This window comes from Trichechus manatus, unplaced genomic scaffold, assembly GCF_000243295.1.
Source record: "Trichechus manatus latirostris isolate Lorelei unplaced genomic scaffold, TriManLat1.0 scaffold00069, whole genome shotgun sequence".
Classification (NCBI taxonomy): Eukaryota; Metazoa; Chordata; class Mammalia; order Sirenia; family Trichechidae; genus Trichechus; species Trichechus manatus.
Window position 1 is genome coordinate 8,773,877 of NW_004444005.1, and position 18,365 is coordinate 8,792,241.

The following is an 18,365-nucleotide window of genomic DNA, read 5'->3' on the forward strand; positions in this document are numbered from 1 at the left end:
TGACCCACACCTGTTCCACCTCAACATAAAGAACGCAGAATCCTCACAACTGGACCAATAAGCAACATCATGATAAATGGAGAAATTAACGAAGTTGTCAAGGATTTCATTTTGCTTAGATTCACAATAAGTGCCTGTGGAAGCAGCAGTCAAGAAATCAAATGAGGTATCGCGTTGGGCAAATCTGCAAAAAGACCTCTTTAAAGTGTTGATAAGCAAAGATGTCGCCTTGAGAGCTGATGTGCGCCTGACCCAAGCCATGGTGTTTTCAGTCGCCTCATATGCGTGTGAAAGCTGAACCATGAATAAGGAAGACGGAAGAGGAATTGACGCCTTTGAATTATGGTGTTGGCGCCGGAAAAGTATAGCCAGAATGCTCATTAGAAGCAAGGATGTTGAGACTTTGTCTCTTGTACTTTGGACATGTTATCAGGAGGTACCAGTCCCTGGAGAAGGACATCGTGCTTGATAAAGTGGAGGGTCAGTGAAAAAGAGGAAGACCTTAGTGAGATGGATTGACACAGTGGCTGCAACAATGGGCTCAAGCATAACAATGATTGTGGGGATGGTGCAGGACTGGGCAGTGTTTCGTTCTGTGGTACATGGGGTCACTATGAGTCGGCACGAACAGCACCGCACAACCACCACCTTTGGAGGAATCCTTGGGTGGTACAAACAGTTAATGCTCTTGGCTGCTAACCTAAAGGTTAGAGGTTCGAGTCCACCCAGAGCCACCTTGGAAGAAAAGCCTGGTGATCAACTTCTGAAGAATAAGCCATTGAAAATCCTATGGAGCGCAGTTCTATTCTGACACATACGAGATCGCCATGAATCAGAGTTGACTTGATGGCAGCTGGTTTGGTTTGGTTTTTTTATTTGCTTGGAGTTCTTTTTATTGTTCACCAGAGGGCATAGAGTCCCTGTAATGTGTTCAGAAGTACCTCTGTGTTATTCGTTTGAAATACGTGCTGGTGCTTGGGTTTCCGTTTGTATTCTACTTTAAGGTAGAATACACCTCCTCTTCTTGGTTGATTTCCTTTATTGTTCGAGCGTGTGACATGGCTCCAGAAGCCAGATGTGTACAAGAAGGTCCCCTGCAAGACGTGTCCTGCTCGTTCCTTCTGTTCTCTGCGCCCCGTTCCCTGCCACCCCCTCTGCTAACAGTCCCCGGTGGCTCATTCTCCCCGTGTTTCTTTTTGCGCAGATGAGCAGGTAGCTGCGCGTCGTGTTCTCTCGTTCCTCCTTCTTTCCTGCACAGACTGGAGCAGCGCACGAAGCAAACGATGGATACGCTCGTCTGCTCTTTGCTTTTTCACTTGGGAAAATAGCCTGGCACTCGCTCCACAGCAGCTCATAGAGGTTTCCAGAATGGGCTCTCTTGCTGGGGCATGTCCTTGTTCTAGGCACACGGCTGACTTTCCGCTTGCTCACCTCTCTCTGGTCTGGTGATGGGTTCTGGCACACTTTTATTCAAGTTAATTCCCAGGCACCTTATCGTCTGGGGTTTCTGTCTTTGGCTATTGTTTCAGGCCCCGAGCCTCAGGGTCGGTGGTGCTGGCTGACCGGAGGAAGAGCAGGCAGTGGTGCTGGGCAGAGCCTCCGGGGCTGGTGCTGCCCTTGGAGAACGTCCCCCCAGGAAGTGAGCGGGCGTGCCCCACTGCTTCCAGCTGGCACAGGAGGATTCTGGCCTGGAGTCAAGTCCCCCGGGGTTGTGGATGCCACATGTAGCAAGCTGGTGGCTTGGAGAACCCGCCAGTCACCCAGAAGCGCAGGGGCCCTCAGCTGCCTGTGACTTGCTGCTTGTTTATACGAGAGATTTCCCATTTTTTGGTTCCCATGTCTAGAGCATGTGTGTGCTATAGTGGTGGGCTCAGGAGAAAGTTAGGACGGGGTTCAGCCTTTAGCTGTGCCACTTGCTAGCTGGAGGTCGCGGGCAACTTCTGGACCTGGTTTGCCTCAGTAAAAAGGGGTGGCCTCTGACCCCTTCCTGGGCTCAGCTGCTCTCCGAGGGGACAGTCCCAGCCTGAAGGCTGCGCAGCCTCACTGCCCAGTCAGCGCAGGCCAGTACTCCGACCCCGAGACACGGGGGCCACAGAGAGCCCGGGGGAACTAGAAAGAGTCACCAAAGGAGAACCCCCACGGGACAAACTGTTTGGAAACAAGCATTGACAGTGAGATGCCGAGCTGTGGGGGAGGAGCCGTGACCCGGGGCTGGTCTCCCGGGTGCGTGCCTGGCCCCGAGCAGGCTGCCATTGGCACTAGTGCCTTGTAGGGTTTCCTGCAGCATAGCATCCAAGAGCTGTGAGCGGGTGCCCGGGCGGCTGGTCCCGGACAGACAGGGCCTTTACACCCTTTATGACCTGCCGCCTGGTGTGGTCCCAGGGGCGTGTCAGGAGAGGTGCCGGCTCTAGAAGCACCCAGAGGCCCTGGAGATCCTGACACTTCACTTGGGGACCACGGGGGCTGGATGGCCCCGAGCAAGCCCTGAGGACGGCAGGCAGGCCCCAGAGTCAGGGTTGGAATTGAGCAGGGTCTGGGAGGGGTGACCTTGGCCCAGATGTTTAGGTGTGTCCCCCTGTCCTGCAGATGGCCTCCCTGGATCCCGTGGGTGTAGCTGTCAGGTTCATGCTCCCAGTGCTGACTCTGGCCCCTTTGTTCCTCCTGGGAACATTGTCCATTTGACATTGGCTCTGCTTCTTGTATCTGCCCCTGAGTGCTGCCAGGGAAAAAGGAGGTGAGAGGAGGCTGCAGTGTTAACTGAGCCTGGCTCTGATATTGACTGAGCCTGGCTCTGATGTTGACTGGGCCTGGCTCCATTTCTTGCATCTCCCCCTGAGCACTGCTGGTAAAGGAGCCGTGAGAGGGAGCCTCCAACATTGACTGAGCCCGGCTCCCTGCTTGGCCATGACAGTTTGAGACGGCGGGGTCAGGCATTGGTGGGCTGGAGCCAGCTCATCCCAGCTCGCAAGAGCTGATGATTAGGTTTTCAGGAATTCTGTGAACTGGCCATGAGTAAAAATTAAACCATAGAAACTTACAGTTGTAATGAAAACAAAGATATTGAATACTGGAATGCTCCTTAAAAGTGGAAATGACGAGACTTCAGCTCGCTTTCTCTGGACACATCATCAGGAAAGACCAATCGCTAGGAAAGGACATCACGGTTTGTAAAGTGGAGAGTCGACGAAGGCAGAGGAGGCCCTCGGTGAGATGGATTGACATGGCGGCCGCAACATGGGACTCAGACATACCAACAATCGTGTGGATGGTGCAGGGCCAGACAGCATTTCGCTGTGTTATACCTAAGGTCACCGCGGTTTAGTGCCGCCTTGGCAGCTAACGACAAATACTCAGAACGTGTTGCTTCCGAATTATTTCACTCCATTTTACTATCGTCTGTGCTCTTAGGGTTATCTGTGTCTGTTTTATCAGTGTGGTGGGAATGTTCTAGAATGATAGCGACTGCGCATTTCTTCCAACAGTGCAATCACTCGGCAGCATCACTTCGGTGACTTGAAATTGGCCGTGGGGAGTCTTTACACCATGGGAATGGGCACGTGCTACAAATCAGGGCTTCGCTTCACTTATTGTCTGTTGATTGTCCAGACCAAAGAAAGTAATGGAGAAAATGCTGATAAGCAGATTAAACGTACAAGTGTGTGATGTTTATAGCCATTCATTATGAACGGCACAAAAATTGAGGAAATACTCTTCTGCTGGTAGGTAATTGCTGTTTAATTCAGCAAAGACATTTGCCATGTTGTAGGCTCACGGTGACATTGTAATATATGTCTTGGTGGTGTTTTGTTGATGGAAACAAAAATCTCAGCCAACATTCTCATCGGAACCACACTCATTTGTCAATGGATTGACTGGATACAAGAGTTCAGCAGAGATGAATGAAAGCATTCTGTGGGAATCAGTTGGCTCTGTGAAATTTACGCTAAAGAGTACTGTATATTTTGTTATTATTTGTGAATTGTGTGCTAAAAAAAACAAACAACAAACCCAGAGTCAGTCTGCCCCATAGGGTTCCCATGGCCGTAATCTTTATGGAAGCAGACTGCCACATCTTTCTCCCTCGGAGCAGCTGGTGGGTTCGAACCACCGACCTTCTGGTTAGCAGCCAAGCACTTTAACCAGTGCGTCACCAGGGCTCCTGGAAGTATGTGCTACACTTCCTGATATCGGTAAACTTTATAACCCACGTACGTGCATGTATTTCTGCATATGGATCCCCACTTCCACTGTCAACTCACCCCTAGGTCAGGCGCACACACCACTTTATAGGGGGGGAGCGCAGGATCAGAGGGGCTCCCAGCTCCCCCACTTCCTTCTCTGAACAGCTGTGTATGGGAGCAGAGCCAGTATCTGCAGCCTGGTGCACCCAGGAATTCCTGGGGAGCTGCGCCGCCCCCAGCTGGAGATTAGGGTCCCGAGGCTCTGGGAGGGGCCTGGGAACTTGCATTTCCTGGTGCTGCTGGCCTGTGGCTCACCCCAGGGTGACACCAAACCAGACAGGGTCCCTGCCCTCGGGGAGCGTGGCTTCCAACAAGGAGCCTCAATGAGGAATGATCGAGAAGTTGGGGCCCCAAGGCAAGGAGACAGGATGACAGCGTTTAAGGGGGGCACCCGAGAGAGGGTGGTGGGAGGAGGAGCCAGGACGGGAGCCTCCCAGGATGGGGGTAGGAGTGGTATGTGGGCGTCCCCCAGGAGATCCCCTGGTCGGCCGAGCGTGCAGGTGAGCCTTCGCATCTTAGCCGGGCAGGCTCTGACTGCAGCGTGGAGGACGGGTTCCAGGAGGCCCTGGGGCCATTAGGCATGGGGGTGACGGTGGTCTGGGCCTGGCTGGGGTGGGAGGTGGAGGCGTGGACAGATGTTGGCAAGTGTGGAGACGAGTGGCCGGAGCATGTGGCTGATGGCTAAGTGGTGAGGATCTGGGGGACCCGGGGACCCTTGGGGTCTGGCTTGAGCAGCAGGTGGGCACGTTGAGGCCTTCAGTAGGATGGGGGCTATGGGAGATGCTGAGAACCCCGCTCTGTGCTGAGTGTGTCGTGGTTGGGGTGCTGATGTGATGTCCAGCAGAGGGCTGGGGGGCAGAGTCGCAAGTCAGCAGGACCCCGGGGTGTTGACTAAGCCAGGAGTCTGGGGTACCGCTGCCCTGCAGGCCCTGAGCCCACCCCGGAGGACCCGGGCACAGACCCAGGGTGACGGGCTGCTTCCTGGACAAGCTTGGCATTTGGGGACCGCTGCCATTGGGTGTGAGCCAGGATCCTGAGCCTGATGCTGGGATGACAGTGACGGGGCTGGGGGATCGGCAGAGCAGCGTCACTCAGCAGACCTCTGGCTGCTCCCATGGGGCAGTGGGAGGGTGCACACAGGCAGCTTGCTGGTGTGGGGGCACTTGGGGTGTCACTTGGAGCTGAGCTGCCGTCGACACCTCCTCCTCAGTTGAGCCCTCGCTTTCCTGTGCACCCCGGGATCTGCCCTCACGGGCTCTCTAGTCGGGGACCGGCAGTCTGGGGTCTGACCGCCATCCCTGGACAGACTTGGCATGGGGCCAGCGGTCTGCTGGGAGTGGTTTTGGGGAGCGGGGGAGGAGAGGGACACTCAAGTCTTGCTCAACTCTGTGATTCCCCACAGGAATCTTGTTCAGGAACAGGGGTTACTTCCTGTGGGAAAGCAGGCACTGTTTATCCGGGATCTGCGGGGGAGCCGCCGGGTAATGATGGGGTGAGGGCCACAGGGCTGGAGACCCAGAACGTGGAGGGGGGAGGGAGGGTGGCGTGCGCCGCGCAGTCAGGGGGTGGTACTGAGCAGGTGTCTGGGGTTCTTGGCCCAGCGCCCGAGGCCAGGAACCACTTCTTTTTAAATCTTGGGCCGGGAGGGAGAAGTGAAGTCCTTGCTGTCTCCAAGCCCAGCATTCCCCAGACACTGCGTCCTTTGTGTCCAGAAGCCGGTCAGTGGTTTCAGAGTGGCGTGCCGTGTCCTGGTGCTTGTGGGGCGGACGCAGGCCTGCTGGCAGAGGCCCGAGTTGCTGGGCCCTGCTTCCCAGGGGCCGGGTGCTCCTGTGTCAAACCCGCTCTGTGGTGCACGGTACCAGTTCCTTTCTGGTTCCGGAGAGTGGGGGACCTGAAGTAGCTGTAGCCGAGGACCCTTCCCCAGCGCGTCCGCTTCCAGATGGAGGTACGAGGGTGGTGGGGATTAGGGGGACGCAGGCCCTGCCCCAAGCAGATGCCATAGCTGTCCCAAGGGCTGGGGTCCTCTGGAGCCCATCTGGGTACCCCTGTGGAAGGGCAGTGGTAGCATGCCGATGGTCAGTTAGCTGCCAGCCTGCTCTTACCTGGCCCCAGATCCAATGGTGCAGAACACCATGCGGCCTGGGGAAGGTTCTGGAGGAGGGGAAGAAGGCCGCCTGGGGACCAGACAGTGCTGTGGGGACTTGAGGACGAAGGAGCTGGTTGTCTGTGAGAAAGGACTGTGAGTGTGGCCACGGCCGTGCAAGGCTGGGCAGGAGATAGAAGGGAGGCTGGTCTTAGAGGGTGACCTGCGCCACTGGAGGCGGGTGTGCAGGAAGTTTCTGGAAGCTGTGCGTTGCCCAGCACTTGGGCGTGGAGGTGCACGTGGAGGAGATGGGGTCAGCTGCAGGGGCTGGGTCTGCAGAGAGCGTCTGGGACCACAGGCTCAGGAGTTGGGGCTCCCTCCTTATGAGTGGTGGGGCGAGGGATAGGTAGCTGGGAGGGGGTGGTCGGGTGAAGGGAGGGTGGGAGAAGCAGCAGCGGAAGGGAGGGACAGGGAAGGCCTGGGCAGGAGGGCACCCCGGATGTCAGGTCTGTGGTCCAGTGGGAAAAGCCCCCATGCCTGGCTCAGCCTTGGATTGGAGACCAGCCTTGCCTTTTCCCACCTCAAGACAAGGTCTCAGGCACAGATGCTCTTGGCCTCGTGGTCCTCATCTGTGAGTGGGGGCACCTACGTGAAGGAGTGTCGTGTGTGCTGGGCCAGGAGGACGCACAGCGTAGCCGTATCCCGGGGTGAAGGGGGTTGGGGTGACGCTGTGCTCCGGTCCCTCTCCAACAGCAGTACCAACAGTTGTTCCGGTTCTGGGATAAGGAGGGTGGTGGGCACGGGGGTGGGCCTGTGGGACCCCCCCTGCTGGGCTGGGCAGTATCTTTGGATGCCCTTGGCGCCTCGCCCTTCCCGAGGGCCGATGTGGGTAGCAGGGCAAGAGGCCCCGGGGTTGAGGTTGGTGGCTGCAGGCACGGCCCACACGGAGGCCAGGAGGGGGGCGTGCTGCATGTTGATGGCCGGGCAGGGCGGCACTCGCTCCTTTGTCCCTGCGCGGCCACTCATTTGCCGGCCAGAGCTGAGGCCGGGAGGCTGCCCCTGCCACAGGGAAGGCGAGAACTCCAGAAAGTGAGGAGCCTCTGACACAGAGCCCTGTGGCACCGGCCGTTCTTGGGGCGTGGCTCACTGAGGAGAGAACTGTCACCGCTTTCCTCCCGGTTAAAGTCGGGCACCGTCTGCTGTGGGATTAGGAACCCCGGTGCCCGGCTGCCTTCTTCTGACCTCCCCTCCTCCCTTGGGGCGTTCAGCGAGGAGGACTCGCGCTTGGTCTCTTGGAAACAAAAGTAAGTAGGTCGGACGTTGTTACATTTCCCCGGCCCTGCTTGTTTTTATTTTTAATCAAAAAAGCAATAGGAAAGCATTATAGAAAATTTGGGGAGAGAATTTTTTAAAACGACCTACAAGCCTAATGCTATCTCCTCGATTACGCTTTGGAGTGTTTTTTTTTTTTTTCTATTCTGCAAATTAGTTAGCATGCAACTTCTGCTTTATATTTAAAAAGATCCCATGATTAAATGTTTTAGAAAATGCTGGTTTAAGAGAAGTAGGCAGATGCTCATTGCTGATTTTTAACCGTAGGACTTCTCGGGGCCTTTCAGATGCCAGCGTGTAATCTGAACCTGTGATGCAGCCTCATTGGCTTCGTGTGGACGAACCACCCCTGAAGTCGCTGTCTAAGCCTGGCCAAGCGCACCCGTCTTCAGTTGATCGTTTGGCTTCGTTTCAGCCAGTAACGTTTTCTGGCACTTTCCCCAAAGTCAAGGAGTGCATCCTTCTGAGGCCTCAGAGCCCTGTGTCCTGGGCTTTTTTTTTAATGGATAGATTATAGTTTAACTGTTTCCCTACTTTTCAGTTAGGTTGCTTCCAATTTTTCAATATTAAAAATAAACAGGGTCAGGAAAAACAGAAAATTCAGAAGTTCTAAGAGAGAAGGTTTACAGGTTTAACTGCATAGAACTGAAAGCTTTTGAGCTGCGCTAAGAGCTTCTTGTTAGCTGCCGTCTAGTCTGCCCTCAGCTCATGGCAACCTCGTGCACAATGGAATTGGTCCGTTGTGATCCATCGGGTTTTCACTGGCTGATGTTTTGGAAGTAGATCGCCAGACCTTTCTTCCTAGTCCATCTTACTCTGGAAACTCCTCTGAAACCTGTTCAGCATCATAGCAGCAAGAAAACCTCCACAGACAGATGGGCGGTGGCTGCACATGAGGTGTACCGGCCAGGAACCGAACCCGGGTCTCCCGCGTGGAAGGCGAGAATTCTACTACCGAACTACCGTGGCCTTCTTGTCAGTAACTAAACCAGTCATTGCGTCGGCTTCAACTCCTGGTGACTGTGTGTGTCAGAGCAGAATGGTGCTCCATAGGGTTTTCAGTGGCTGATTTTTCTGAAGTAGATCGCCAGGCCTTCTGAGATGCCTCTGGGTGGACTTGAACCTCCAGCCTTTTGGTTAGCAGCCAAGTGCTTAACCATTTGCACCCCCTCAGGGACTCCTACTAATAACTAAAACCAAACCCGTGCTGTTGGGTCGACTCTGACTCATTGCGACCCTACAGGACAGAGTAGAACTGCCCCACAGAGTTTCCAAGGAGCGCCTGGTGGATTCAAACTGCCAACCTTTTGTTTAGCAGCCGAGCTCTTAACCACCATGCCACCAGGTTATTAGCCTCTCACTCATTGTTTGGTAAAAGTTGACAACGCCTAATGTTGGCAAGAGAACAGCATACGCTCTCAAATCCTGCTGGTTGGTGATCACGTTAGCAAAAGCATTCTGGAGAGCAGTGTGCTCGTAGATATAAACACTGAAAAGTGTATCCTCTTTGACTCAGCAAATTCACTCCTAGTCTATAGAAACGCTTACATACGCACAAAAATAATTGTACAGTTCAATGAACCTTTGTTTGTAAAACTGAGCAATTGGAAAATTGTACAAATAATGCTGAAAATAATTTCTCAGGACTGCCTTTTCTCACAGGTGCAAGTCATTTTCTAGGAACAACACCTGTGGATTTTAAAGCGTTTGTACTAGGGCTTCCAACAAGCTCTTTCAAATCCCTGCTGAGAATTTGCATTTCTAACAAGTTCCCAGGTGATGGGAACTCTGCTGGTTAGGGACCAATTCAGAGAACCACTAGTGTGAGCAGTGGTTCTCAAAATTTATCATACCTAAGAATCACCTGGAGCTCTTGTTGAACTGTAGGTTCTGAGGTGGAAAGGCAAATTCTCAGCAGGGGGTTGAACTAGAACAAACCAGAGCCCTGGTTTGTACATTGAAAACATGAATAGATACTGCCTGTCTTCCAAAAAGGCTGGGCCAATTTACACCCATGTGAGAGTTTTGGGCAGTTCTCCCAAGGTTGGATATTACCAGTCTGACTGACTGTGCCAATTTTATAGATGAAAAAATAGTATCTAATTGTTGTTTGGATCTGCATTTTCCTGATTACTAATGAGTGTGAGATCTTCCCATGTGTGTATTTTTGCCACTTGTCTATTTCCTCTGTGACCCTTCGGAGTTTTTAGACTTTTCCGTAATGGTGCCAATGTGGTCACCTTTGTAATCACCTGTGTCATGCCACGTTGGCGGCGTTCCGTGCGGTGGTTTCTTAGGATTCGGCTGGGGATGTCCGTGGGTGTTGGCGTTCTCCCAGGTTTGGTCTTTGAGCATTTTCACGCATGAGGCATGAGGCCATCTCCACATTGTGTTTGTTCCTAGGATGGTGTCTGAAGAGGTGAGTCATTGTTGCAAACAGCGTCACTGTGTTGGTGAGTCTCGATACATTTGGCAACGTGATGGAACACCTGCTTCCTTTCCAGTGAGGTTGAAGATGGGCGTGTGGTGGTGGTGGTGGTGGTTGCTATCCAGTTGGTTTGACTCATGGCAGCCCCATGTGTTACAGAGTAGAACTGCTCCACAGGGCTTACTTGGCTGTGATCTTAACGGAATTAGATTGCCAGGTGACGCTGCTGGGTGGGTTCGAACCGCCAACCGTTAGGTTAACAGTTGAGTTTAAGCCATTTGTGGCACCCAGGGACTTTTCTGTGTGGTGGTGGGTGGACTTCCTCTTGCTGTGAATTCCTTCTGCTCGTGGAGTCTGCTCATTCATGGCCTGGGACTGTGTAATTTTTGTCAACTTATTCAAACTGTTTTACAGCAGAGATATTCACCTTCATGTATCATATCGGCTGCAAGTATTCCCAGTTTCATTGTGTACTTTCCACTAAAAAGAAAAGTTCTATTAAAAATTAAAAATAGGAAATCCACAAATGGGTGTGTGGGGCGACTTGCTTCGGTGGGAGGCGGGTGGCAGGTGTTCAGCTGGCAGACCCAGGCTGGCCGGCGCGGGGGCGTCCACTGGCCTGGCGCTCCTGGGGTGGGCCTGGGCCACATGGGGGTGGGTGTGTGACCTCGCCCACCCTCTCCCCCTCCAGGGATCCCGACCGTCATGTTAAGGTGAAGCAGAGGGGCTCGGTGCTGAACATGCTAAGAAGGCTGGACAAAATCCGGTTCAGAGGTCACAAGAGAGACGACTTTCTCGACCCGGCGGAGTCTCCCAATGCCTCGGACACCGAATGTGGAGACGAGATCCCCCTGAAGGTCCCTCGGACCGCGCCGCCCCGCGACAGCGAGGAGCTGAGGGACCCCGTGAGTGCCCTGCGCGTGCCACCCCGCCTGGCCTCGGGCTGGTCCCTCGAGTGGGAGTGAAGGTGGGGGGCTGTCCCAGCTCGGCTCTGCACCCTGGTCCCTCAGGTGGGGTCGAGGGGTGGGGACCGTCTCCCTCCTTGGCTGCCAAGGAAACATGGCCCTCGGAGGGCCTAGTCCTGCCCGACTGGAGAGAGACAGACACATAGACAGACACAGGGTTTGTGCCCCCTCATTGTGACTCCCTCGCCTGCACCCTGCTCCCTGCAGACCTCACAGGGACTCTTGGCCCTGGTTGGTAATACAGCAGCTTCCTTGCCGAGGGCTTAGCCCGTGCCGGGGTCCTGCTCCCTCCTGAGTGTTTCCGGGACGGTTGGCAGACTTCTTCTGGAAACGCGATGGCGGGGGTCCAGGCCTGACCCCAGGAGCGTTGACATGGGGTGGGGGTAGGCAGGCAAGGCTGTCTGGAGGCAGGGGCCCCCCCACCTGCCATCAGGGGTGCATATCACTGACCACCCCCATCAGCCCCGCAGAGTCCGACTGGGCCTGTGGGCAGTCGGGGTGCACTTTATTTGGGCAACACGCAGCCACTGGGTACCTCTGATGGGCACTGCAGCTGGGCAGGGGCAGACACACGTGGTCCTTGCCTTCCGGAAGCTTGTGGAAATGAGTGGGTCAGTGGCGGGGGCCTCATTGTGACCCTTCTCTGGCCAGGCACCACCCCTGGGCTCAGCATTGTGGACACGTCTGTCTGAGTCCCCCTTGCCAGCGAGGGCCCAGACCGTCCCCTGCCGGCTGTGGACACCCAGTCTGGTGGCCGATGCGTTCCCTGAGCCCCGGCCAGCGTTCTCAGGGTGTGGCTGTGGGTGGGCCTCCCAGGCCTGCATTATTAAAGCTGTCTAACAGGACGGTGAGCTAGTCGGCCTGGGCAGGGATGAATAATTTACCGTGCTCCTCTCAGCCCACCTGCTCCCCCGGGCCTCCCTGAGTGGCCGGGCTGCTGGCCGGGCTGGGCTGCAGGGCGCCGGTTGGCTCTGCCTGTCCTCTGGCTGCGGGGCCTGGGTGGCTGCGGCCCAGCCTGACATGTCTCCTGACGCTGGCTGTGCACGGAGCAGAGGGAAGCCAGGCTGGAAAGGACAGCGGTGCCTTGTCTTGCTCCTGGGGCGCCTGCCTGGAGGGCTGGGGGCCATGAGTCTGGATGTTGGTGGGTGCCTCGGGGACGAGAGTCCCACCCGTGGTCCTGATCTTGGCGGGGAGGGGGCAGGGCCCTTCTTCACGAGGGCCGCTGCAGCATGGTTGCTTTCCGGCCTCTGAACTCCGTCCGTCTGTCCAGCCTGGGCTCGCTCGGTGGTGCCTGCCTTGCTCTGAGTGCTGTCTAGGTAGACACCCAGCCTCCACCTGCCGCTAGGCCCCCGTTCGAGCCTGTGCATGTCTGCAGGGGCCTTAGGCAGGTGTGGGAGAGGAGGACAGCCTGGGGCTCAGATGTTTACCAGCTGCGAGGCCTCAGGCAAGTCACCCAGCTGGTGGGCTTTTGTGCAGGTCACGGGAGTTACTGTAGAGGGTCTGGGTGCCTGGTATGGTGGGTACCTGCAGTGTGGGCTCCCATCCCTGTGAAGATTGGGCAGGCAGAACCCATCAGGAGGCACCCCCTGCCTGGGGCTAGGAGCGCAGTGGGGCACAGGGCTTACTGGGTGGAAGCACAGGAGGCAGTGCAGGGCTCACTGGGTGTGGGTCTGGGTAGGGGCAGGGGAGGCCGTGCAGGGCTCACTGGATGTGGGTCTGGGTGGGGGCAGGGGAGGCGGTGCAGGGCTCACTGGATGTGGGTCTGGGTGGGGGCAGGGGAACGGGCTGCAGGGTCACGGGGGGTCTTGACCTGCCAGCAGAGACCCAGGTTTGGCGGGCACGGGGGTGTGGGGGAGCCCACAGACTCGGGTGAGGAGGTGTCAGTGTCAGAGTTGGCTGTTCTGGGGGTTCACGGGGGAGTGGTCTGGAGGCGGGGCCAATTTGGCTCCCCTGGGGAGGAGCGGCCCTGAGAATGGACAGGGCAGGTCCAGGACACAGCAGGCTGGGGGATGGTGTGGGGGAAGGGCACACAGGGTGATAGTGAGGGGGGAGGGGAAGGCCAACCTCTGATGCCCCAGGTCAGGGGTGGGGGTGTCTTAGCGATCTAGTGCTGCTGTAACAAATACCTCAAGTCGGTGGCTTTAACAAGGAGAAATTTATTCTCACAGTTTAGGAGGATAGAAGTCCAAATTCAGGGCGTCAGCTCCAGGGGAAAGCTTTCTCTCTCTGTCGACTCTGGGGGAAGGGCCTTGTCATCAATCTTCCTTGGTCAAGGAGCTTCTCAGCGCAGGGAACTCGAGTCCAAAGGATGTGCTATTCTCCTGGCTCTTGTTTCTTGTTGGTAAGAGGTACCCATGTCTCTCTGCTTCCCTCTTTTATATCTCAAAAGAGATTGGCTTAAGACACAATCCACTCTTGTAGGTTGAGCCCTGCCTCATTAACATAAAGCCATCTATCCCACTTAGGGAACCCGAGTCCAAAGGACGTGCTATTCTCCTGGCTCTTGTTTCTTTCTTTTTTTTTTTAATTGATGTAATTAAATGAAGTTTACATTTGAAGTTAGTCTCCCATACAGAATTTTTTTTTTTTTTTAACATACATTGTTATGAGACCCCAACCGCTCACGCCATTCTGCGACAGCACACTCCTCCCCTCTGACCCTGATTCCCCATGAACTTTCAACCAGCTCCTAACTCTCTCTGCCTCCCATCTCGCCTCTGGACAGAAGCCGCCCCTTTGGTCTCTTATATCTACTTGTCTAAGAGGCACATTCTTCACGAGTATCACTTTATGTCCCACAGTCCAGTCCAATCCCTGTCCAAAGAGGCTCTTGTTTCTTGATGGTATGAGGTACCCATGTCTCTCTGCTTCTCTCTTTTATATCTCAAAAGAGATTGGCTTAAGACACAATCCAATCTGGTAGATTGAGCCCTGCCTCATGAACATAATGCCATCTATCCCACTTCGTTAACATCATAGAGGTAGAATTTACAACACATCGGAAAATCAGATCAGATGACAAAATGGTAGACAGTCACACAATAGTGGGAATCATGGCCTAGCCAAATTGATACACATATTTTTGAGGGACACAATTCAGTGTGTGACGGGCCGTGGAGGTGGTGAGGTCCATGACGGGGGTTGGGGCCTGCAGTGTGGTGTTGGTGGGTAGGGGGCTGGCGCCTGGCTTGCAGCTGGGGAAGGGGGCTTGACTGCTGAGGGAGGCCGTGGTAAGGTCAGCGTGGACTGGTCCCTTCCTTGAGGCAGTAGGGGACGGAGAGGGAAACCAAGGCAGGGCTGTCCCGGGAGGATCAGCATGGTGGGACAATGGCCCTGAGCTGGGGCTCCCATATGGAGTACCAGGTCAGGCACTTACTAGTAGGAAGACCCCATCAAGTTGTTTGGCCATTTTAACCTTTAGCCCGAGCCTCAGTTTCCTCCGTTTTAAAGGGGGATGGTAGTAGTGTCTACCCCTTAGCATGCTGAGTACTAAATGAGATAATACACAACAAGTGCTTAGCCGGCACCCTGCACGTTGTTAGCATGCAGGCAGCTGTAATTATTAATGACTGTGAAATATTGATGAACAACCCTCCTCTCGGTGGCAGGCTGCCCTTTGCGAAGACTTCCTGCAGCTCTTGGCATCTGCCCTTCCCCTCTCCACTCAGGCCACATTTACTGGTCCCACATTGAGGCCCAAAAGGGTGGGGTGCACGGTGGATTCTGTCCCACACAGGGCCCGCCCTCCTGCTCCTTCCCTGGGGGGCAGCTCCTCCTCCCCCTGTGCAGGTTCCTGGGACAGCCCAGGATCCAGGAACAACAGCAGGATTCTGCGATGCTTTATGACAGCTTTACTGGGATGTCATGCATGTACCGTACAACTCACCATTTAGAGTGCACACTTCAGTGGGTTTTAGTGTATTCACAGGGTTGTGTAGTCATCACCACAATCAATTTTTAAAACTTTTCATCATCCCCAAAAGAAATCCTGTACCCATCAGCATTCACCTCCCAGTTCCCCAGCCTCTGGCGACCACCAATCTGCTTTCTGTCTCTATGGATTGGCCTAGGCTGGACATGTCGAATCAGTGGAATCATGCGATGTATATAGCCTTTTGGGTTTCGCTTCTTTCACTGAGCATCGTATTTCAAGGTTCATCCATGTGGTAACCTGTATCAGGACTTCATTTCTCTTTTTGATTGAATGACATCCCAGTGTATGTACCTGCCACATTTTGCGTGTCCATTCATCTGTTGATGGACACTTGGGTGGTTTTCTCCTTTTGGCTGTTAGGAATAATGCTGCTATGAACATTCATGTACAGGTTTCTGTGTGCACAAATGTTTTGATTTCTCTTGGATATAAACCAAGGAGCGGAATTGCTGGGTCATTTGGTAACTCAGTGTTTAACCATTTGAGGAACTGCCTGCTGTTTTCCACAGCGGCTGCCCCATTTTCCATTCCCACCAGCAGTGTACGAGGGTTTCCCTGATTTCCTTTAGCACAAATAGGCGCCCGCCACACTGGCTGTGCTGCACCCTGGTTTTTTCCTGCCCCTTGGTGGTTCTCGGAGCTCTTTCTCCAAGGTCAGGCTAGAAGGAGCTGCTCAGCACCCCGCAGTGGGATACCCATCCTTTCACTTAACCCCTCGCTGGCTGAGGGACCCCAGGTGCTGTCTTAGCCTCCAAGGGCTGCCGTAACAAAAACACCACACGTGGGTGGCTTTAAGGGACAGACATTTAGTGTCTCACGGTTTTGGAGGCAAAAAGTCCAAATCAGGGTCTTGGCTGCATCGAGTCCTTCTGGGGTTTCTTTTCTAGTTTCTCGCATCTGCCAGTGATCCTTGGGGTTCCCTGGCTTGTAGATGGGTCCTCACGTGGCGCCTGCCTTCCCCGTGTGTGTCTGACTGTTCTGCTCTTTTTAGAAGACACCACTCAGAAGCGATTAGGTTTAGGGCTCACCTTACTCTGGTGTGAAGGAGCCCTGGTGGCGCAGTGGTTGAGCACTCGGCTGCTAACCGAAAGATCGACGGTTTGAATGCACCAGCCGCTCTTAATCATCTAGTGCTGCTATAACAGAAATACCACAAGCGGATGGCTTTAACAAAGAGAAGTTTATTCTCTCACGGTCCAGTAGGCTACAAGTCCAAATTCAAGGCATCAGCTCCAGAGGAAGGCTTTCTGTCTCTGTCGGCTCTGGAGGAAGGTCCTTGTCATTAATCTTCCCTCGGTCTGGGAGCATCTCAGCGCAGCAACCTAAGGTCCAAAGAACACACTCTGCTCCTGACACTGCTTTCTTGGTGGTATGATGTTCCTATGTCTCTCTGCTCGCTTCTCTCTTTTATGTCTCGAAAGAGTTTGGCTTAAGACACTACCTAATCTTGTAGACCTCATCAATATAACTGCTGCTAATCCATCTTATTACATCATAGTGATAGCATTTATAACACATAGGGAAATCACATCAGATAAAGTGGTAGGCAATCATGCAACACTGGAAATAATCATGACTTAGCCAAGCTGACAGACATTTTTTGGGGACACAATTCAATCCATTACACCCTCCAAGGGAGAAGGAAGGGCCAGTCTGCTTCTATATAGATTTACAGCCTTGAAAACCCTATGGGGCAGTTCTTCTCTGTCCTGTGGGGTCACTATGAGTTGGAATCAACTCGAGGGCAACAGGTTCTAATCTGGTATGGCCTCATTAACATGACAAAAGAAAACCCTATTTCCAAACAAAATCCTATTTACAGGTACAGGGATTAGGACCTCAACACATATTTTTGGGAGACACAGTTCAGTCCTTAACAGGTGCCTTCCAGTCTCTTCGCATTATCCTGCCCCTGAGCCCACGGAGGACGTTGTCCTGCAGATGGATGGGCTGGTTGGGTGGTATCCGTGTGTCACTCCCATGGCTGCTGCTGGAGTGTCCGCCTAGGGGCTGTTTGTCCTGCCGTAGCAGGTGAGGGCCTGTCTGCCCACGACCTCACAGCTGACACAGTCACCAGTGGGTAAAGATGGCTTCGCTGAGGGCTCTGAATTGGCTTGGTTTTTATTGCCAGGAGGTTGCCCATCTTTGCATGTGTTTGGGCTTCATTCTGTTCCCTTTTTTGTGGACTCTGTTCCTGTGCTCCTGTTGGGGGCAAAGGAGGTGAGGGAGTGAGTTCATGGAGGGCAAAGAGCAGGCTGGATTAGGAGGTGAGGGAAGGGAGGGCAATAGGGACGGGGGGGGGGTCCTGGGCTGGCAGGTGATCACCAGGCAGAGTCTCTCCACAGGTGAAGGGGGGTCAGCAGAGGCACTTGTACTGCACATCTGCAGGGGAAATGTTCTAAACAGAGAAAGTAAATGAAATACACCTCACTCCTCACTTATCGACATGGTTAGGTTCCACAGACCAGGTCGTTATCTGAAAATGGAGGATGACCACATCGCATCACAAAACGAAAGATGACTATATTATTACACAACTGCCAAAACACTGACAGTTGTGGCCTAGCCAAGTTGACACATAACCTTAACCATCACGGCTAGCGTTACTCTCACCTCACACCTCAGCATTCCTTACTGCCAGACACGTCATTAATGCACAAAACAGTCGCATAGTAGATTTTTTACTGTCGTCGTAAATGTAAAGTGTCCAACAACGAGATAGACGATAAGTGAGGAGCAGGTATATTTAGAAAGGTGGCCCCTTGGGAGAGCAGGTTAGCCTGGAGGGTGGGAGGTGGAGGCTGGTGAGGGTCTTTGGGGCATGTGAACCGGGCTGAGGGGTGGACAGACTGCCGTATCTCGTTTCAGTTCCGTTCACTTCAACACTTAAGACCCGCCTTTTCCTGAGACTGCATATCACCGTCTCTGGCCTTGACCTTAAAGTGATGGGGGCAGGGGGCTGGGTTCAACTCAAACATCGCGAAAGGGAGAAGGTTTTGGAAGAGCACTAGACAGAGGCAGGGAAGGGGAAGTGGGGATGGTGGCTACTGGTGTGTGTGTCTCGAAGCTGGTCCAGGTGGAGCCGGATGGTGAGGGGGTGCGGGGAGGATGAGGGGAGGCAGAGGGAGCTTGGCCCTGGCCAGCAGGGCAGCCTGGGAGCAGTGACAGGTCTGGGCCAGGAGGTTGCATGCAGCCAGCAGTTTTTGTGTTTGGGATGCTCTGCATTCTACCTTGGTGAGTAGTGTCTGGGGTCTTAAAAGCCTGTGAGCGGCCATCTAAGATATTCCACTGGTCTTATCCCTTCGGGAGCAAGGGAGAATGAAGAGAACAGGATACAAGGAAAAGATTAGTCCGAAGGACTAATTGTCCACAGCTACCAAGG

The 18,365-nt window shown here is 54.1% G+C and overlaps 1 protein-coding gene across 2 annotated transcripts in view; it reads left to right on the forward strand.

Moving 5' to 3' along the window:
* The first annotated feature begins 10,782 nt into the window (after positions 1-10,782).
* The window catches only part of GRAMD4 (GRAM domain containing 4), a 67,882-nt gene continuing 60,299 nt past the window's right edge, over positions 10,783-18,365 (forward strand). The window contains exon 1 of one of the 2 annotated variants that reach the window (XM_023734623.1): positions 10,783-10,989. In XM_023734623.1, coding sequence (XP_023590391.1) covers positions 10,825-10,989 — 165 coding nt within the window. In that variant the 5' untranslated portion in view covers positions 10,783-10,824. The remainder of the gene's footprint in view (positions 10,990-18,365) is intronic. The other variant, XM_004380014.2, reaches the window with a different exon arrangement.